At 37.8% G+C, this 22,963-nt stretch overlaps 1 protein-coding gene across 1 annotated transcript in view; it reads left to right on the top strand.

Annotated features, from left to right (window-relative positions):
* LOC139457890 (scavenger receptor cysteine-rich domain-containing protein DMBT1-like) overlaps window positions 1-22,174 on the top strand; it is a 63,203-nt gene extending 41,029 nt beyond the window's left edge. Inside the window, exons 4-6 of the mRNA XM_071239237.1 lie at window positions 2,476-2,808; window positions 20,644-20,810; window positions 22,019-22,174. Coding sequence (XP_071095338.1) covers window positions 2,476-2,808; window positions 20,644-20,810; window positions 22,019-22,174 — 656 coding nt within the window. The remainder of the gene's footprint in view (window positions 1-2,475; window positions 2,809-20,643; window positions 20,811-22,018) is intronic.
* The last annotated feature ends 789 nt before the right edge of the window (window positions 22,175-22,963 follow it).

The raw sequence follows: 22,963 nt of genomic DNA, 5'->3' as shown, positions 1-22,963 counted from the left end.
TATGTACAATATTAGAATGTGTCTATCGGCCCTTACTCACATTTATCAACACAACACATGGGTTATTCTCACATATGTTTGATAACGTTCAGTCCATCCCTCAAACAAGACAGGCTAGACTCGACACAGAGTGAGTTAGCAATGAGTGCGACATCAGCATCACACAACAACAAAGATAATATTACATCGTTTATTTGAATACCACAATTACGATTATTAATACATTCAACCAAATCATTAATGTACACTGAACATGAAGTAGTGAAAAATTTACAGCCGTGTTTTACTCCTCGATAAGCAGGGAAACGTTCAGTGAAATATCCATTCAATTTTACAAAACAATTAACATCACGATATTTAGATTGTATGGCGTCCAGTATTTTGCCTTTAACACCTGCTCTTCGCAGCTTGAAGTGCAAATTATCTCTTGTAACAGTTTCAAACACCCTTTTTAAATAATCAAATCTAAAAAAGTTGATTGTTTACAGGTTATTCTATTTTGAATTAAAGTAGATACAGCATATCGATTATCCGCTTAATCTCTCTCTTATCGAAAACCATTTTGTTCATCAGCTTAGATAGTATTGCTCTCAAACCAACCAGACAGTCAGGTATTTAATATATCTGCATGTAATGAAGCGATTGAATTAACTGTAATACCTCTATATTCTAGCAGGTAACATAAACCTTTAATACCAGCTTTTTGTATCAGGTTAAATACATTCTCATCCCATGAACTAGGTACATCGCCGTTATTGAAACAATATCTTATAATACTGAACATTAAGGCAAGACAACTTGCGTTCCTTAATACGGCTGCTAATATCAAGTAAAACCGGTCGATTTAGATGATCCCCCCTCGTTGCTGTCGCCACACAAGGATCAAGGATACGACTAAAGAGGTGCTTCGATGCTTCTGCTTGTGTCTAAAGATGTTACTATTTTGTCGTTGGTGATTGTATGAACATATTGCCACTATGCAAAATTTAAGGCTACTGGTAGTACTTCAAGATCACCAGGATCACTAAAGCATTACTGCTACATCATGACTAAAAGAGACCCCTTGGTACCTGATAATAGAAGTTTAATTACCTTAATTATTTGTTTCTTCTTAGACATGTATGATGTGCTTACTTCTTTACGTATTGATAGAAAACAATGCATGTTTATAGCACAAATAAGTTTTTTGAACATGGCGGTTGTTCTGATTTCAGTAGAAGTATTACTATTCTCTAACGCTGTTCGTACGTCATCATTTGTTATAATTGTTTATGTTTTGAATATCCTTTGATGTCCTACGTCAGTCCGTTTTTAGTCTAGTTTCTCTATCAAGCTTTTTTTTCATTTGTTTTGTAAGTTTCTAAGATCTCATATGTGAATCCTGTTGAAAGTGGTTTGATTCCGAACGGGCTCATGTTGAAGTCCTTGGCATAAAACCAAACACCAAAACACCTTGAATAGTTTGGTAGATGTTACTTGTGAAAAAATCAATTCTAATCTCGATGAAAAAAACCCAGTGTATTTAGCCAACGAACATTATAGCATTATCTTTCTTCTATGCTACTTTGTATTGAATAGTGAGCACATTTTGCACATTTATCACTCTCCTCTTTCATATGAAACCCGTGAAGATCCGTGGCAGAATAGGCCTTCAGCAACCCATGCTTTCCGTTAAGGGTTACTATGCTTGTCGTAAGAGGGATCGGGTGGCCAGACTCGCTGACTTGGTTGATGCATGTCCTCGTATCCCATTTGCGTGGATCGATGCTCATGTTATCAATCACTGGATTGTCTGGTTCAGACTCGATTATTTACAGACCGCCGTCATATAGCTGGAATATTGCTGAGTGTTGCATTAGACAACAAAACAAACTTTCATATGATCATATGAAATATAATCCTAGTTATATTAAATAAAATATCAATAAATATTGCCTGTCCTGCTGTTTATCTCTAATGGGGAATGAAAATAAATTAAGTCTCAATGGTCCCGTAATAAGCCTTTGTGATTTCTAAGAAAAGAGAGGAGTTAAGAGTTGTGTGTCATTCTAAACATTTAAGGCGGGATAGATATGGTCATAGAAAGAAACAAGAAACTGAACAGGATATTTTGTGTTTTGAATATAAGGTGAATATACGCAAATAAGCATGAACAAATTCTATCTCCAGTTTTTACATAATAAAATGAGTATTAGTTTGACCTATTTGAGAACATCAGGAAATCGAATACAATTTGCAGTCATCAAACCTAACAAGTTCCCATCTCTCTCAACAACTTGACGGAAATTGTGAGAAAGTGTCTATCTTGAAAATATTGCTGAAGTAAGTACTTGTGTTTGTTGTTTGGATATGTGTGATCTAGTATCACTTAAAGTTACATTGCAGAACAGCAAAATGAGACAAACCGATTAATTTTGATGTACAGTTGGTTGATTAACCACTTCCCAACAGTACAGGCGATGTGTTGTGTTTCAGCTGGTGCAGTGGTATATGCCCGTCAAGGACGTAATGCAACCTTGTCCTGGAGACTACCCCAGCCTGCTGTCAGGGAGTTTACAGTGAGACGTTATTCATCAGACATTACTCTGTTCCATGTGACCAACTACAACAAGGTGGACATCACTGGCACGTACAGGACAAGAGCAGAGTTTACTGGGAACATTGATTCGTCAGGATCTGGTGTGTTCAGTTTCCTGCTGTATGATGTTGTGTGGAATTCTGACCATGGTGTCTACAGTTGTTATAGGGGTTCACCAGGCTCTAGAGGGGATCTGATGTCTGACTGTGGACAGGTTCTTGATGTCATACGTGAGTATATGGCCACACTGATTGTACAATGCTATTTGTTATAATGTGATGATATGTATTTGGAATCCATAAACTGATACGTTCTTTCAATCATATCCCCTTAAACAGTTTTCATTTCACACACAAAACAGGATTTACTCTGTGCTTATAACTGTCTAACAAAATTTGGAGATATTGATGAAGCACTATATATATATATATATATATATATATATATATATATATATATATATAGTGTGTGTGTGTGTGTGTGTGTGTGTGTGTGTGTGTCCGATTCTCTCAACTGGCAGTACTGTACCTGATTTAACAGTTCAAAATACTTGTGCTTCATCAATATTTCCAAATTCTGTTAGACAATTATAGTAGATACCAAACCTGAGGTACCGAGAACGATGCGTAGAAGGACAACTTGGTACTTGGGATGCAAGTGTGACATTTCGTAAGTGACGTCCGCATATTTGCCATTGTTTCCTGAATCTTGTCCATCTCCACACACACACACACACACACACACACACACACACACATATATATATATATATATAGTGTGTGTGTGTGTGGGTGGGTGGGTGGGTGGGGGGGAGGTTCTATGTTGATGGTATTCTTTTGTGTATTGCCCTTGTCCCAAGGGACACTATGCAATGATGATTTAAATATCAATATGATCAGAGATAACTGTCCAACGCAATAATCAAAATTAGAAAACAGCCTGGGCACCAGGCATATGTTTCTTTCTTCTATTAGTCCATCACTTGATTGTCTGGTTTGTTTACATGTCGCCGCCGGGTGGCATAGTACCGATGTGCCGTGTCAGGCAACACACACATACTTTTTATGCAATTGTGTGAGTGGCGCATGCTACAGGTAGGGTAGGGTATGCTTACCATTTTCGCGAACACTTGGTGTCTTCACTGATTTTCCGTGTTCCACTCATATTATTTTCACCACTGTGTTGCATTTTGCGCCCAGTGAAATATGTTTTGGTGGATAATCGAGACTTGCTATTCTCTGGCGTTGACGTTTTATGCTTTACCACAAACGTCATTGTATGTTCTTAGTATTAGTACCTGGCTTCATCTGTGCGCAAAACAAAGTCTTCTGTTCTGTTCTTCATAACTGGGTTACTAATTTTAAGTTTTGAACATCAAACCTCTATTTGTGATGAAGAAAAACATAAAATCATGATCAGAATATATTTCTATTAATTGCATGAAAAGGCAGTGCTGTATAATATGGAATTCACCATCACATATAATTCAGAAGCACGAGTCTATTGTTTCAGTAAGAGATGTAAAAGTGTATTGTCATAAATGCAAGTGTCTACTGGGAAAGGTGTTTCATATTTGAATTTGGCCAGTGCATGTCTGTATTATCTTGGAATTTAATATATTGCATTCTTCACCAAAACAAAGCTAACACTGCCCGAACACACTGCATGTTTAAATAAATATAACCATTACTATTATACCTGTTAAATGCAAGATCTCTTAGCTCTTCAAAAACGTTGACAAGAAAATATGTTCATTATGTGACATTTGTTTTCCATTTGCTGGAATGTTTCTCAAAGAGATTAATGTAATAATTGAGGAATCATTGTCTAAATAAACATTATGGCCTGAACTTATTGAAACGCAACAGTATCAGCTGTATGTTGTAGAATATCATTACTACGTGAGTATTAGTCTTTATCGCATACATTCATGACATGTGCCAGAAAATGTCTTTTTACTGTTAGATAGATTTATTGTGATCTATATCTACAGCAAACGTAGATTGAGGCTATATTTGGGTGTTTACTTCACTGGGACATTAACAGGGATTGAATGTCGGCCATATCATTGGTATTTAAAACGTGGTGAAACTTTGTTTTACTTTCTGTTGGACCCCATAACGAAAAGAATAGACTTTCTTCAGAGATTTTACAAGTGTAACGAGGGACATGAAAATAAATATGGGTAAGACTAATTATCTCAATTCGAAACAAGTCAAGTGTTAACAGTTTTTGAGATGCAATTGCACCGACAAGAACATTGAAATGGTCATTTACTATAAATGCCTTGGTCCTTCTCAATAAACATTTATTCTTCTGTCCTCGAGTTGAGCCGGATTAGACGAGTTTGTACTGTTGGTCACTCATGCGTTAAATTCTCCACAAAGAAAAAACAAAGTGACAATCGGTATTTTCATGAAAGTAAAAAGTGGAACCCAATGGAGTAATATTGGCTGTCAATACGATTCGTTACAAAGAGAGGTACGTTTCTCAGTATGTAGACACAGTATGGTCACATGGTATGGTAACTGAAGTGACAGCATTTGAATAAGCGCTTTTTGCAGTTTATCTAACATTCTATACACAAACGAATAAAAGACATTTAATATGGTATGATGTAATTGGTGTTCGTTGTGAACTCTGTCATCAGCGTTATAAATTTGTTTTATATGTTCCATAACTTAATCTGAAGTTGTGAACTATTTTAATTTCAAAATAAAATAGGTAAGAAAAACTCAAGATCGTCATAGAGAGAGCTTTACACGCATAGATTATATGGTTACAGCAAATAGAAAGGGGTGTTTGATTTATGAAGCATGATCTCTGTCAGTATTTATGTTTTATTAGATGTACCATGTAATAGGTTGCAAGGTAATGTGCAATATCTGGAATTTATCAGGATTATTTTTTTTTTCTGTGGTACAACATGTGAGTTACATATGAGTGTGTGTTGGTAAAAGCGATCAAATCATGTTTATGGTCATAAGTAATATCAGCTAATAGCACTGTCCACTGTACGATGCCGATCATATCATAAACATGTGGCACCCGTCACAAACACATGAAAAGGAAGGTCAATTGTTCACCTGCAAAACACGGGAACATATGGTGCAAGTCAGAAAGGGAATTGCACACTCACATACAAATACCAAACAATGTGTTTGGTTATACAGAATATAAAATTTGAAAGTGGGACTAACAGTGTTTACAGCTGTTGTCAAATGTGGGAGACATTCACAAGTACGGGTATCCAGGCAGACCCTCTTTCCACTACACCACGGTGCCTGTCCGTCATTGTACGAAGTTTTAAGAGCAGATTTCGTATTGCCAAAAGTATTTTACACTAAAATCAGGTATGATGTAATAAATTATTATCATGACAATAGTCATAGATTTGATCTTTATTTTCCTCTTTCAAAATTGAAATGCTTTAATAATATATATCACCCTTCCAAGTGTATGTATGTTAAGTTGATAATATGGGTGAAAGGTACAATATCCCTGTATCGATACTGTATATAATTGCATTCTATATAAACTTCTCTTGGGGTGGCAGATGTCGGGGCTAGGATTTATTTGTATGTTTATGGAAACATTCTAATATGAATCATTTCCTTAAAACAGAAACATAATAGTTCATAACAAACTAAATAGTTATTAGATTATGTAAAGAGGATCAACACATAAGACCCATGCACACGTTGAGGGGTGGGGGCGGGTGTGGAAGGAGTGTACCCACACATCAAAGATTAAAGTCATATTTACAACCTTTACATTATCCTCCCTGAAAGCCATCGTTAAGTGACAGCCTGATGACAATTCAGTGCAGTGCCTCGATGAAGTCGAATTGTGAATGAATTAATTCAAAAGATAACAAGAAGCATACTAAGTGGCAAAATACTGGCGCAGCTTTATTACATAACAATACAGGCGGAGCTTTTAGCAATATTCGAGCAATATCACAGCAGGGGACACCAGAAATGGGCTTCACACATTGTACCCATGGCGGGAATCGAACCCGGGTCTTCGGCGTGACGACCGAACGCTTTAACCACTAGGCTATCCGACTGCCCCAAATACAGGCGGACGTCATGACAAGCAGTAATACACAGTACACAGATTACTCAAAGGAGTAACTACAAAACCATTACCAGGTCGGATGGAAATATACACATCATGACCAAATGGGCTGGAACAATAGACGTTGTGACCAAATGGCCTGGAATGAACACATCATGACCAAATGGGCTGGAATATACACAGTACAGTTCATCCTCCGTGACTAAACACAACCTGAGGCGTGAGCTCCAGTCAATCCTGTGCCATTAGATACACTGCCGTCCTCTGTGATTGTGGTACACTTCATGAGGTGCAACATGTACGTTGAGGTTCAACTTACTTACAGTTTATGAGAAACGTGTTACTCCTGCCACGACCTTATGGCAAGCTCTTGCCCCTGTGGATTAAGCATAAGATCAGAAATACAAATGAAACAAGATTGGAAATGAGCGGACAAACCAGCAACCACCTCAAGAACCTCTTCAAATGAGTAAACAAATTTGTCATTGCCAATGTCTGACAGGTGGGTGCAAACCTGTCTGAAGAAACCTGTGGACTATGTTACTTTAATTGTTCCCGTGAACACGCCTTTCAAGGTCTAGGGCACCTTTCTTCCGAATCGGTTAAATCCCTTCCTTTGCATGCTATCACTCTTCTGTCTGGTATGCCCCGCTATGTGACTCTCTGAAGACTATCTAACCATATTAAGTGCATGTAGGGCATCGTGTGAAATTTTGTAAGATCCCAACTCACCATTCGTAGCACATCCATGAGACCATTACCTCCCAAATTAAGCTGGTAAAGGACTGCATCTTAATTTTTGGTGTAGGAATGGCAGCAATGAGCTCAACTTCAATTGTCTTATTTCGTACCGTTTTAAGTTGAGTCAATACTTCTGAAGATTCAGGTCCAATCCCTCTGGCCTTAAAACGGTTCTCCGGTGAGCCCCATGACTAACCATATTTCTGTCAGAAATGAGCTGTTAGAACATTTTTCTGCGAATGTACACAGCATATACAGAGATTTCCAGCTATCCCATGTGCAAAATATGTTATGTGGTATTCCCTTTGTTACCTGTGTTCCCTGCGGCTCCTATCCTAAATTAGTGTGTGTTGTAGGAACTGATATTTGATGACAGGTTTACCACTCATATGGATGAAGAACTGGCCTTGTTGGAGCGTAGAGACAAATGTGTGGTTAGTGACGTGACTTGGCATATTGGGAGTAGAGAAGCTTGATAACATAATGTACAAACCGACTGTGGGGCAGTAGGTAGGCTCTTTAACATGTCAGTTATGATTGGGTGTCTAACGTCGGGTGTCGTCACCAGAGCTGCTGTATTTCTGTATCCCTGCATGCATTTGCAAAATAAAAGGTTTTCTGAAGGACAGTAGCCAGAGCGTAGCGGTTCCACACTGGAGATAATCGTCCTTGACATACTGGCTATGAAACATGAAATATCATCTACTTGTGCAGTCCAAATCAGAGATATTTCATGTTGGTGACACAACTTGTCAAATAACCTTAATGCAGCTGCGTAGGTATGTTGAATATTGCTCGTCACTGTTGTTTTGTTTGCCCCAATGGCCTCAGATTTTAGATAAGCCACAGATTCCTGGGAACTGGTGTTTGTTTGGTTTTTGCTTCTGATTTCAGCTGGCGAAACATCAGATAAGGAACATATTTGTTGTTTTTTAAAAATAGTATTTATACTAACCTTTGACTAATAAATTAATGTTGAGACAATGAAGGACAGACTGCCCAACAAACTGCATAGTCTTCTCGCATGTAGTTCACTGCTTGTTCAATATGGAAACAACTGCCTGGTTATCACTGTTTATTATCATTTTTTGTCTCCTGAGCTCATCAGCCCAAATGTTAGACTGAACTTAGACTGAAGTAGGATGGTTCCATGTTAGTCCTATATTCTTCCAATGCTCCGCCCATGAACCATTAGTCCAGCGCCCTGGAAAGTATGTTCCGAACCCATGTGATGTCTCCTTATGTATGTCTGTTTAGAGCTGTCATGCTTCGTTTGTAATCCAGCATTGATCAAGGAATAATGACATTCCAATGAGGTTGTCTAGGAATGGAAGCCAAATCAGAAAGACATCCTTCATATTTATTGTAACCCTAACCTTATGATGAAATGATGAAGCTTCTTAATATCACGGGGGCACGGTTGGCCCAGTCGCCTAAGGCGCCGCGATTCACCGTGTAGAGATGCGTCCCTTCGGCACGCCAGAAATCTATGATTGTGGGTTCGAATCCTGATTCACCCCAATTATGTTTCTAGGTTTGTCAGCACCATACCCGTGCTCGTGGGTTTCACCGAAGTGGAAAACGTCTGAGACCTGCATCATTTCGGGCTTTCCTTAAGCTGACAAGCCGTGATATAACGGGAATACTGTTAAAAGTGGCGTTGAACCCAACTCACTAAAACTCACTCTTAATATCACAAAATCGAATCAGTGGATCTCCGAAGTAAGGCTGTGCCTATGGTTATGGCCCTACCTATGTAATTTAGAGAACCAAGAAGACTTTCGATTGCTGCTATGGTTTACTCGATTCTGACTGTGTCAAGCTGAATTCCAAGGGAATTTATTAATGGGGTTGGTGTTACTATTTTGTGGCTGGCTATTGGCATTAGTAATTCGTCACAAGTTGCTAATAATAAAGACAGGACTTATTGCCATTCAGAATTATCCATTCAAGATCCTCAGCATAGAAAGTCGTCGGAGTAATGCATTAACTCCCCTTGGGAATGTACCGTTCTTTGCACTATCCACTTGACGAAGGTGGATTTTGTTTTCCAAATATTGAGCTACTTATACCACATGCGAATTGTAATGCTTTGCTTATATAATATGTGTGCAAGAACTTGATTCCAGGCAAGTGAATATCACGAGGATTTACCATGAATAACCAGAAAACATTAAAAGTCTGTTATGATATGGATCGGCCATTCTGTCTAAACTTACTTCATTCACATTTTCTCAAATACAGTTTGTTCCATATTGCGCTGATTCTAGCAAACAAACTAAACTTGCCTCTTTGGGACCCGTGTTATGTAAGTGAATCCTTCTGTGAAACCACAACCAAAAATACTGGCTTTAGTTAACAATAGATAGGAATCCAGGTATTCTAACAGCTGATCTCCTTTGATGGGTGTGTGGCTCAATGATTTCAGGTTTTGGGAAAATTATATTGTTAAACTGAAAAATATTAACATCTGGGGCTAGTTGATTTCCTCCAGCTGATTATTTCAATCAGCACTTTGAGAATAGGTGGCTCCAAATACACTGACAGCAAACACGATGAGAGTGGTAATGCTGATTGTGCCAACATTTTCCAGGGAAAGGTTAGGAGTAAACTCTAAAGCTTTACTAGACTGAGTAAAGATGAGGTGCCCTTTTAATGTAAACAACAATGGGGAAATTTGGAAATATGTACCAGCCTACCGGGATTTGTACTAGCCCTGTACTAGCGGGCTAGTGTTAAGTTCAAACCCTTCTAATCCAAACAAAAACCAAAGTTTGGTGCGATTGCTAATTGTGAAGGCTTCTTGAAAGGTTTGAAAGGATTGACATTGATGTATAACATTCACAATTTCGCGTTGATTGTGTCAACGAGAGCAAACACTTTTTGCCGTGAGGGACTATCACAGTTATGTGACACAGACAAGACATATTTTCATAGCGACTGATATTTATCAGTGTATATCCGTAATTACATTATGGACTGCTTATTCACCGGCAGAATATGTAAGTTAAATTGTGAAAAAAATTATCTGTAGACTGATTGATTTACACCTTATTTGGTTTAATTTGGAATACATATTGAAAACTGTTATATGTACATGCACACGTCAATATGTTCTGGCATCCGTGTGCACGTATGTATATGTATATATGTGTACACGTATGGGTATATGCATAGGTGTGTGTATGTGTATGTGCATGTAGGTGTGTATATGGGTAAACGTGTTTATTGTGACTATACTGCTTATCCACGGGAAGCTCGTTGCCTTCATCCAGAAAAGCCAGAGCTTGTGGCAAGTATATTTCTTTCTATCCTCTTCTATCATTATACAAAACTAAAAATCATTCCAGTGTGTACATTACACTTCGTTATTTCAAGATAAACATGGTATAATTAATACCATGATATTGATAACGTTGATAATGAAAAGACGAAACGAAATGAAGCCATGAATTTATATAGAAAAAATAAATTCTCTATCGTTTGTTTGCAGGATGTCCATATTTCCAAAGATAACACAGATCTTATATAAAACGAAAAGGTTCTTGGTAGTTTTATAATATGAAGAATATAAAACACACAAGACTTGTTTCAACGATAATGGTAAATGTATTATTTTAGACATGATGGTTGATGGTTTAAAGGCCGGCATGCGGGTATAAAAGAGGCAGGTGGTGTGTTCTCCCAGTATAGCACCAGCTGTCTTAATGCTGAGAACAGAGCAACATTCAAATACATTTTATGAAATATTTCTAATACTATCTGGTATTTCAAGATGATAATTGTTAGGACCATGCAAAAGGTTGATGGGAATATTTGCTGTGAAAAACGTCGGTACAGATAGTCAAATAAGTCTGCATTTAGAAAAGAAATATAAACTTTGTGATTCAAATTTTAATTTCCCTCTTGTCAGTCAGACAGCCAGAGTGCGGTGAGTATTCATAGCAACTTGTCTGGATGGACAGAGAATATCATTCATGGTTTCAAATTACATTCTCAAATCAGCTGGGAGTGAAACTGACCCCCCCCCCCCCCCCCCCCCCTGCACTGGCCTCCTGCTCTGGGATGATAGCATGGCACACTTTGGGGGACCCTTCATTCTATATCAGTGGGGGTGGAGACAGTTGTGCAAGGTATATTTGTTATTGGGTCATCTTTCAGTAAATTTAATGTAAATATTTCCTTAAACCCCAACGTTCAACCACTGATCATTCTAGACACACTCTAATTACCATTTTCTGTACCATGGTTGTTTTGCCATGTATCTCATCCCCTACCTCTAAAAAAAGTGGGATCTGGCAAGCACTTGTCTTAGTGACTGACTTCATTATCATTTTGTTTTCAATTGACTACTGACTACAACAAATCTCTTGTTTCTGAATTATCTAACCGATAAAAGTGATCTTCTACTATGGCGGATCAAAGTGGGCGATCAGCGCGCTTCACTATTGAAGTACCTGGTAATGATGATGTGAAGAGAGGCATTCTTCAGGTGAAGATACATTTTCAGGCAGAAACTAATATGCCTGCCAATAATGCTGCCGTACTCGATCGTGTCTTGACGTACTACCTCCAAAACCATTGCCTGACTGTCCCAGAAGATCCAACCGTGACACACCTCAGAGCAGGGCCTGGGGACACTGATGACAGGTTTTTCGTCATATCCAAATCATCCATGAAAATGTGCCTAGATGTAGCAGATCAGCATGGGCGGAAATGTTCAAGTGTCAACTGATCAACTGTCTCTGAAGCAGACCAACTACAAAGGAAATGCTTTAACGATGAACGGTGTTCTACGTCACACCAGTACCGTTTAGCATCATCACCTTATCTTCCCAACAACAAATTCCTAGTTAATGAGAAGCTTGGGCATGCATTTTACAGCAGTGGTTTCATACCTGTCCAGTAGAAAGGATTTTATTCAGCTGCTGGTATTGGAAGTCTCTCACAAAGATATAGGAAGGATCAACTGAATTCTTACAAGAACAATGTTCAATCTGCGATTCCTGAGACACAGCGTTATTGGAAGAAGTAGCTGGATATGAACATTTAGATGGTATTAACATTATGTCAGATGCCCGACATGGTTGGCGGAAGAATGCCAAGGACATCAGCGTTGTTGCTCTTGGAGATGCTAGTCTAAAAGTATTAGTGTGTGAGCATATCACATAACATGATCCAGTATCTCTAAGACATGAACGCATTTGGACTGAAAATAATATTACAAATAATATTACTCTCTTTTGGTTCATGTATATTGCCATTAGGGCTTTTTTAGCTTGCTATGTAAAGGGCCTGTCACACACTACCGATGTACATCACCAGGACTAAACCAGAGCAAAAAATTAACAACGGTGAGAAAATTGGCGGAGCTCCGGCGAGAAAGCACTTACAAAATCAAAATTGACCGTAGCAATACCGAAGTAGTACCGGCGTTCCCGTTGTGATACTGTTGTCTTATCGTTGTCCTACCGATGTAAGAGCCGATGTGCTACCGAATACCATTTTTCGATGTTCCACTGTTGACCGGAGCTATAGCAGAGTGATACCGTTGCGCAGCTGATGCCCTACCGGTATCACATCGATACGGTACAAATTGAGGCCACCAGAGAGCCGCCGATCCATTACTGGGCGCTACCGGTGCTCTACCGACATTAACGAAGCCATACCGGAGTACTGCCATTGTAGTCCCGTTGCTCGCTCTGGCAGCGCAACAGCGGAATTTTTTTAGCATGTTCAAAAATTTCTAACTTCGAATACCGTTGCTAAATATGAATCTGATGAATATTTGTCCAAGAGATGGGAGCGATTTATTTCACCCAAGAGATTCAAACAAGTAAATGCATGTTTCGAAGACGAAAAAGGCTGAATTTTCGTAAAATGATTTTCTTACAAAAATCTGACGGTCAATTTTCACACTAGGGGGCGCTGAAGTCATGACTTAGCACTTTTTTGCATTAAGCTACTTCCAAGTAAATGGATGTTTTCATCAAAACTAAAAAAGAAAATTTTAATATTTGGTGTCAAAATAAATAGAATATAAAAACCTACACAAAACTTAAGCGTTCTGATATATTTCTGGTGCAATAATACTTATGTTGGCACAACAAATTGCAAACATAATCAATGTTGGCACTTTTCGTTCATTTCCATTCCTTGGCATTAAAAAATTGCATGAATTATATTTTCTGTAACAAAAATGTGTTAGAAATTAAAATAAATTTTAACCATTCCATTTAAAGTAATTAAAAGGTTATTGCGAAATGAGTGACCATGGTCATATTATAAATGCTGACACAAGGGATTTGATTTGGTATTCATAAATGTTGTCATTTGGATACATTTTAAGAAAAATGAAAGCACCTAAAATAAGAATCTTTAGTTAATGGATTATCAGAAACAAGCTCTGATAGAAAATATAAAGAAGAGCACAAACACAGTTCTCAATTAATTTCAATCCAAAGAGGTATTTTACAGCAGCTTCATTTTACAATGTATATTCTTTTAGCTTCCCTTATTGCATAAGACGTTTCATGTCTTATTTAGTATACATGTAACTATGATAATTAATTTCATATTCATAATATCTTGAGATTCTTCTTGAGAATCGAAATGACCACATGTTCGCATTTAAGACGAATTTCAACTGTTCAAATTGTGGCTATCTAAAAGCCATAAATCAAACAGTTACTGACCAATTTGATTATTGCCTGCTCTAAGAGTCATGCTAGTATGACACAAATTGTTATTTAAGATATTTACTTTTGTTCTCTGGAAGCTAATTGACATGTATACCAAACTCACATCTTCAAGACATGATAAACATTAATCTTCTTCATCTGTGTCTGTGTCACTTTCACTGTCTGAACTGTGACTCATACTTGCATCAGCCTGGTCTTCATTTAAATCATCAGGTATGGTCGTCAGTTCCTTAGTGATGCAGCTTGGCATTTGGTCACCATCAGACCAAACAATTTGGTAGGTTACATCTTCTACCTTCCAGCCATGTCCTTCTAGAGCATATTCAACATGAGTTGGTGTGTGAACATTTCCCCAAACACTTGATACAAAGTTAGTTCGTTTGATATTCTCAACTAATGATCTCTTGGATGGCGGAAACACAAGTGGGTCATACCCTCGAATCCTGTCAAGTGGAGTAGAATTTGAGCATACTTCTGTTTGAAAATACTAATCAAATGTCATTTATGTCGGACATCTCCGGTCTGGAACATAAGGTGCAGACAAGATTTTCAATTCCAGAAACAACGTTTTCTGGTCGTGTCTGTGACAAGCCCACACATTTAAATGTTGACTTGAAGGATCTGCTGACTGGACCATTTACAAGGGTCAACACTTTCTCTTTCTAATGAATGTAGCTGTGTGGTCGCACCGTGTGAAAGTATTTGACACATATCCTTGCCAATTACAGAAGCAACTGGATTGATGTCGATATAGCGTCTTGTGTTATTGCAGTTGTTCCCTGTATCAATCCAGACAGGTCCCCCTTCCAAGCGTTGTAATTGATGAAGCAGCAAAACAAGTACATCTGTATCTGATGCCCTAACAGATATGTTTGGAGAATCAAGATTTTCACAAACATTACACAGATTGTGTATACTATAATATGATGAATATGAAATTAATGATCATAGTTACACGTACACTAAATACGTTTTCTGTAGGCCAAATAAGACCTTATGCAGACATGCTAATTGCAACTGCTATACGGTGCGCTAAAGGATAAGTATTGTAAATTGAAGCTGCTGTAAAATACATCATTAGAGAGAAATGTTTTGTGCTTTTCTTTATACGAAGTGCTTTCATGTTTCTTAAAATGTATCCAAATGACAACTTTTATGAATACCATTCCAAAGAGTTATCCCCCCTGTCAGCATTTATAATATGACCATTGTCACTTATTTTGCAATAACCTTTTAATGGAATGGTTACAATATATTATCTTAATTTCTGACACATGTCTGTAAGAGTAAATAGAATTTATGCAATCTTTCTTTTTAAAATGAGGGAAGGGAAATGAACGAAAAGTGTCAGCATTGATTATGTTTGCAATTTGTTGTGGCAACACAAGTATTATTGCACCAGAAATATATCAGAGAGCCCACGTTTTGTGTAAGACTGGTTATGTTGTTGAAATCTATCTATTTTGAAACCAAATATTAAAAGAAAATATATTATTTTTGTTGAAAATATACATTTACTTGGAAGTTGTTTCATGCAAAAAAGTGCGGAGTCATGACTTCAGCTCCACCTAGTGTGAAAATGGATCATCAGATTTGTTTTAAGACAAACTTTTTTTGTAAAATTGAGCCTTTTTTGTCTTCAAACTTGCATTTATTTGTGAGGACCTCTTGGTGAAATAAATCGCTCCCATCTCTTGGACTATATCCTTCAAACACTTGGCCACAAAGTCAAACAATGCATGACAAGCTAAAGCATAATGGCTTCAAAAACCGACCAAATCCTGTTGTGACATATCACCAAACGAATGCCTGAAGCCATTCATTTGCGATAATGAGCCATGTCAACCCCGCTGATATTAGCATTGTCAAGTTAAACTTCATGTGGTAGAGACAGATGTTTTTTTAGAGAAAGTGAAGATCCTGAAGTGATAACCTAGCGTTGAGTGCCTGTGTGAGGCCACTGGCCTGAAGGCTTCTCCCTAACTCTCGGGAAAGAACCATCCGCCGAAGAGCAACACATAACCAAGAAGAAGTCATCAATCTCTGAAAAGATCTAATAATGAGTCGAAGTAAAGAAACAAACTGTCTGATGCCTAGAAAGTCTGGATTATGAACAAGAACAAGCAAATCAAATTTTCACCGAGAAATCCAGAACAAGTCAACCGGGAGATCGGAAGACCAGTCATGCTTGTACAGCAGCTTGTTAGACAACCAGGACCGGAGAAACTGGCTGTATCAGTATTCTGGGTGGCGTGAACAAAAATGTCCCTGTAAACATGATTACCCATACCGTTACAGTGGCTGTCATGGATACAAAAATACAAAACAAATAAATGAAGACAACTGTGATATCTACCCAGGTCCGTCCTCTGTCCGTCGTCCCTCGTCCGTACGTCAACATTTTGTTTCAAACGACTTCTTCTTCTGAACCACTAATTAGACTGGAAGAAGGCGTAGGTAGTGGGGATTCAAAATTGTTCAAATAGAGGGGCTGACCCCCCAAGGGGCTGAGGGGCAGGGCCAAATAGAGGTAATTTGGCTATATTGCTTTAAGCGACTTCTACTCTGGAACTAAGAGATAGATATAAACCGTATTTGGTTGAAAGCCTTCTCCGGTGGTGAGGATTCAAAATTGTACACATGGTGGGGCTGACACAACCAAGGGGCTGAGGGGCGGGGCGAAATAGTGGTAATTTGGCGCTATTGCTTTTAAAGACCTATTTGCCTGGATCATAACATGACAACAGTTAAGAGCTTGATGCTACTTTTGTATCTAGAGATGTACACGGTCATGCTGTCAGATTTGCCATCCACCCCTTTTAAATGCTGACAGAGTCACAAATACGAAATCTTTGCAGCATTATATACATGTACAATGCAAATGTATATTTTGTCATCATTGTGTAAATATCCAGGTGAGCGTTACATGTCATATATGTTTTAAATTTGGCAAGGGAAAGATATGTGTGCTTTTGGTTTCAGCAATGATGGATAAACTAGCAATATTGTAATTATCTTTGATGATCTGAATTTTATTTTGGATGTAATTAAGTTCCATGTACAATTTATCCAAGGAATTAGCATGAGATGAATTAAATATGATATTTTGATAAACTAAGTTAGATCTTACAAAAGGAGAGTTAGAGTATTAGAGAATCATGATGCGTATTTCTGTTCCATCCTATCAATAATGTAACAATCCAGATTTGGTTACACCGACCTAAAAGGGCGTAATATATAATGATATCAAGGAATTCCGGCCGGCCGTCCATCCTGCCAAGGACATTTTAGTGCGACCCATAACTTGAAAACTACTGCATTCTTTTCAAACTTAGTGAACACGTTCAGTGAACACTAGCGGTGTAGTACGAAGTTTGATTTTAAAAAAATCTGTAATTAGTTACAAAGAAAGTTCCTAATTAACAGAAATTGGTTTGGTTTGAATTGTTTAACGCCGCAGGCCGCAATATTACTGCTATATGACGGCGGTCTGTAAATAGTCGAGTCTTGACCAGACAATCCAGTGATTGATATCATGAGCATCGATCCACGCAATTGGGATCGATGACATGCATCAAGCAAATGACCAATTTGTTGTTTTTGAGCAGTCATTCTCCAGAACGTCAAATTGGAAGTGTGATGGTGGGCTAGCCTAATGGTTATTTTGTTCGCCCGTCACGCCGAAGGTCAGGGATCGGTTCCCAACATACGCCCAGTGTATCAAGCCAATGTCTGATGTCTGCTAGATATCTCCAGAACATTGGCATTGACATTGTTTGAAATATCGTGCCACAGGACATCACATGATAGGTCCCCAGTTGAAAGTAGCAATCTTTACCTCATTACTGTTACTGATATCTCGATAAACACTGCAATGATTCCGGGGTAACAGATCTGTTCATTTTGTAGAACACTGACTGATTGCCTTCCAAAATGGCCTATAGAGTATTAAAACTGGTTAGTGATGTTTAAGAATGTTCCATCAAAGAAAGGTCGAATCATGAACATCTTCTTATGACATTTGTCCCAGCAAAACCATTAAGATTCAGCAGTTTGCTGATTAATTTTCAGAATGTCCAAAATATTTTCGAAGGATCGGTCTAGTTAGTCGATGATAAACCAGAACCTGTCGAATTACATCCCAACCTATCTGATCCGTTTTTCGAGTGGATTTATTGAATTATCCATGGTTGGATAGAACATATTCTTTCGAACTTTAGGAAGAATGTGAAAACGGCTCACACAGTGGTTCTAGCCTACAATGTGAATACGTTTTTGAAAATCACGTCTTACAAAATGTATAGACTTCAGAGTATGTTGCGCCAAGTAATTTGGCAACATGTATCTTTTTTTTTTAAAAAACTCTTTCTTTGTAAAGATGTAGCAAAAGACTTCTGTATTGTTCACACCGCTGGCCGATCCGGACGCATTACTTCTATAAGTTCTCATTTTTATATTTTTCTGAATGACTGGTGCGAGACTAATTGGTTAATTAAAGGCAAGTCTTACTTGAAATGGTTAGGTTATCTAATGGTGTTGAACTGTTTAAACCCATAACTGGACATTATACTTAATGTACCTTATATATAGTTCTACCAAGGTTCCTTCCGTCTGTCCGAAAACTTTGTCCGCACGATTTTTCTTGAACTATTCAGGGTATTCATCTCAAACTTAGTGCATATAATCTGTGTCATATAGAGGGGTGCAGTCAAAAGAAAAAAAATGTTTATATTAATTTTCCATTTTTTTAATGATTTTTTTCAAACCCTAACGTCCGTCCGAAAACTTTTTTCGCGCGATTTCTCTTAAACTATTCAGGGGATTCATTTCAAACTTATTACATATAATCTGTGTCATATGGAGGGGTGCAGTCAAAAGAAAAACATGTGTTTATTAATTTTCCATTTTTTTATTAATTTTTCAAACCCAAACCCTTGGCTACTGGTCGAAATCTGTTAAGTATTCATAACAATTCATCTATTAATTTCGTTAATGCTGTTCGACTACATAAACCTCATTTGGTATGACATAACCAGCAAAACAGTGGGTTGATGAATGCTTGAAGGCTGTTATGGAAAGTATTCATAACATTTAATCTTTTAAAATCTAGGTCCCAAATGTCCATAAAGAAGCAAAGCACTGCAATGTATGGACTTTATTGATTTTTCTTGAAATGTTTCTTTGGAAAGTCCAAAATTATGTTGCGACCTTTAACTCATTTTGTGGACTGCTCTTTATTATTTAGCATTTTGACTTGTGTTAATCCTATCAGTTTATTATGATGACTATTTAATTCTTAAAGAAGTCTGAATTATATATAGAAACAAGAAGGTAAATATAATCCACCCTCACAAAGTATTCTTCATTGTTTGCGTCATGTGACTTGGTTTCACATTAGTTCATGAAGCATTCTTGAAACTAAACGGTCTTGCTAATACTAAATTATCAGGTTATATCTAGATGTCATTTTGTGAAATTGTGAAACAATTGAGAATGATGAAAAAGCGTCTGATGTCCAAATCGTTACATTTTGCACGTTTTCATTAACATGGTGAGTGTGTCAGGTGGTGCTTACGCTGGTTAGAGCAATATTTAGTTTCACCAGGGCGTTTCAAAAGTGAAACAGGTCATAGACGTCGTACTTCCTTTTTCAAACTGGTGCTGATCACCTGAAGGGTTATGTTATGTTCAAATATTTGATTCAAATTCATGATTAGTATATCCTTGCACAACTGAGAGAAGCAACTCTGCACAACGTCTACAGGTATCACGCTCAGCCTTCTGTCCCCTTCGTCACCTGTTGCCAACAGGGTAACAGGGTAATACCAGTAGTTACAGAAAGTTATTCCTGGTCACTGCGGCGTGCATGTAGCCTAATGTTCAGAGTTGTTGATTTGGGCCAGTGTTATCATTCACTGTTTATTTTTCATGTGAATTGTCAGATCTTAAACATGACAGACATACGTTTTGTTTCATATCAGAAGCCATAGTCCTCTAATACTTCAACCGCGCAGGTGCAACATCAGCATAGGTTTGTGGTCACAGATATACATGGACAGACAGACAAACTGTTGCAAAACTACAGAAAAGTTTATTGTAATATATCAGTGTTTTCACAGGTGATAATACAATTAAAGCATCTCACAGATTTGCTTTAAGATATGCGTGGAAGTTGGAATTTCTGGAAGCAGTTTATCTGTCACACATATGTAGGGCATGTAAGTCATCCTAAGTAAAGTTATTTTCTTTGGTGAGATAATGACAAAACCTTTCTGCATGGGGATATGTTTTATGTCTTTCAACATCAACACTAAGCCTAAACTCTAAATATACAGCCTCTAAACTTTGAATAACTTATTCTTGATATGCTATAATTGGCAGAGAAAAATATATCTTTCTACATCTAAAGAGATTTTGTTACGTTTTGGGCGACCGTTTTCACCTATTCAACAGTTTTGGATTTCTTTGATTTTTCGAATTTCTTGATAAGAACAAACATTAGGAACAACCACATACAGACAAGCCTTATTGTTTCTACTTCAGGATGCGGTGAGCGCTACACAGGCTCCTCTGGTTCTTTCACCTCACCAAACTATCCTGGCAATTACGGGAACAACCTGTACTGTACCTACATCATTGATGCAGGAGAGACATTGGTCACTCTCGTGTTTGAAGATTTCATTACGAAGGATGAGTATGATGTTGTCAAGGTATGTAAACATGTATGTTATTTGAAAAGCAATAAGAACCAATATGGAACGAAGCGTGCAATTAAGATATCAGGTCAATGATTCTTTCAGAAAATACTTTTACAGACAGAAAATAGGCAGAAATTTGAAGGGCTTATGATTACAAATTAGAAATAGCATTATGGCAACAAACAGCGACCGATCGACCGGACAATATTCAAATAGAAACATGATTTCAGTTATTTCCATCTCTGTTATTTTGGATATTTGTTTATGACATAATTTGTTAGTACCTGTGAATTCACAATTTTTTGAGCATTATTTTCTCAATTCCTCAGTTATATTCCTACTAAATACTTGTGTTGCTGTCACAATTCACAATTATCTGACCGACTTTACATAGAGCATACATGTAAGAGCTTCAAAGTTTGCGTACCACCGCCTGTTACCACTGCACTGAATGCATGCATGTATCCTTATCAGCGATAATACGACGTAACCATGGTCACATACACAGTTAAACTATGTATCATGTTTAAAAGCGTGACATTTAAGGACAAAACGACCTAGAATAGTTTACTGTTCTGCGTAAGCAAACCTGGTTATCCGTGAAGTATCACGGGAGCACAGAACATATTTCAGGATATGACAACTGATTAGCATTGTTTAGGGGCGAAAGAGTATACTGCGAAATGAACGTTACCAATAAAGGTGAAGGCTGCACTGGTTAGTCATCTATAAGTGTTACAGAAAAACATATCCCTTACAAGTATGCTAAATGCGATATGTGCTGTCAGCTTAAGGTTGGACGGGCTGGGTCAATGCAGTGTCGGGTTTAGTGAAGGGACCATAAATTGGAAAAGGTCGCCCATTGCTTATGTAAACATTTTTCAAGATGTGTTGCCTGGAACTTTGTGGTTTGGTAAACTTTGTATTTTTCCTTTAATCATTATGAGTGTGTTCAATGTTTTGTTACATTGAACAATAACTGTTACTGAATGTAGAGTAATTGACATGTTCCCAATAATTATAGGTTTTAGTATGTATTGCTAAAATCATAATATGTTAATATTTTAGCCATATATTATTTTTACTTTGATCACTATGGTATCTACACATGTAAGAATCTGTTGGGAGTGTTTTTCAATCCGAATTAGCCAACAGTTAGTTTTCAGACAAATTGGAATGTAGTCAAACATAGGACTCAATCCACCTTTTGTAAACTGCAGGTTTATGACGCCTCCAACAACCTCCTTGTCCTTCTTAGTGGAGACCGACGGGGCTACATTGTCCAGTCAGCTGTCTACTACCGGGTTGTGTTTACTACAAGTCGTTGGAATTGGTCTGTCAGGAAGGGATTTACGGCTGTGTGGACAGGTATGTAGATGTGTACTCTGATATTTTGTTTACTTTGTTCTTCCTTTTAATCCTTTCCATGATATCGTGCATTTAATATTTGTTTGTCGTGGTCATGGTTGCTTGTGTATACTTTGTGAAAACATGCTGTACATTGTGTTCTTCCAAAACGTCTGCAGCTCATGCAACCTGACATTGGTAACCTGACGTTGCATCTTCAGCATGTTCGCTTTTTTTGTCTATGACCAAGAGATGAGTTTATGGAATCAAGCTACAGAAAAAGTTGAATACTTATCTGGTGACTCTTTTTGGTACATTCTCATTTCAACCCGGACTGCTGAAGTGTGAAGACATATGTGACCCTGCTTTCTCAATTCTCTTTGATTCTATAACAAATGATATTTAGGATTGCCCTTTCTTAGTAAAGTAGCAAATGTCAGTACATTTTGTGTTGAGTCGGGATTTAAACCCACACACTCAGAGTGAGGCACCTAATCGCTAGCACATAATTAGCAATCTAACCCACTCAACCACCGAGGCTTCCACACGAAATAGAAGTCCGACAACTCGCAGTCTAGATGACGTACCTTGTGTACCTCTCAGACAAATGTATATTTGGCAGTGCTCCCCTTGCGGAAAGCTACGAAAACACACTGCCTTGTAGAAAGTGGTGACATGAAATGTCTTAGTGTGTTTCTGTGGCCGTTGTGATTTTTTCTTGAATAAGAAACATTCTTACAGCCATTGAGGAGGACACTTTGTATTAACAGGGCACTAAGAAACCCCTTCAAAATGCTTTAAGGAAGTTCATGATTGCC

Source organism: Haliotis cracherodii, unplaced genomic scaffold (genome assembly GCF_022045235.1).
Source record: "Haliotis cracherodii isolate W230 unplaced genomic scaffold, xgHalCrac1.p SCAF_12, whole genome shotgun sequence".
NCBI classification, from domain to species: domain Eukaryota; kingdom Metazoa; phylum Mollusca; class Gastropoda; order Lepetellida; family Haliotidae; genus Haliotis; species Haliotis cracherodii.
The sequence above is the reverse complement of the archived record's forward strand: the minus strand, read 5'-3'. Positions and strand labels throughout refer to the sequence as shown.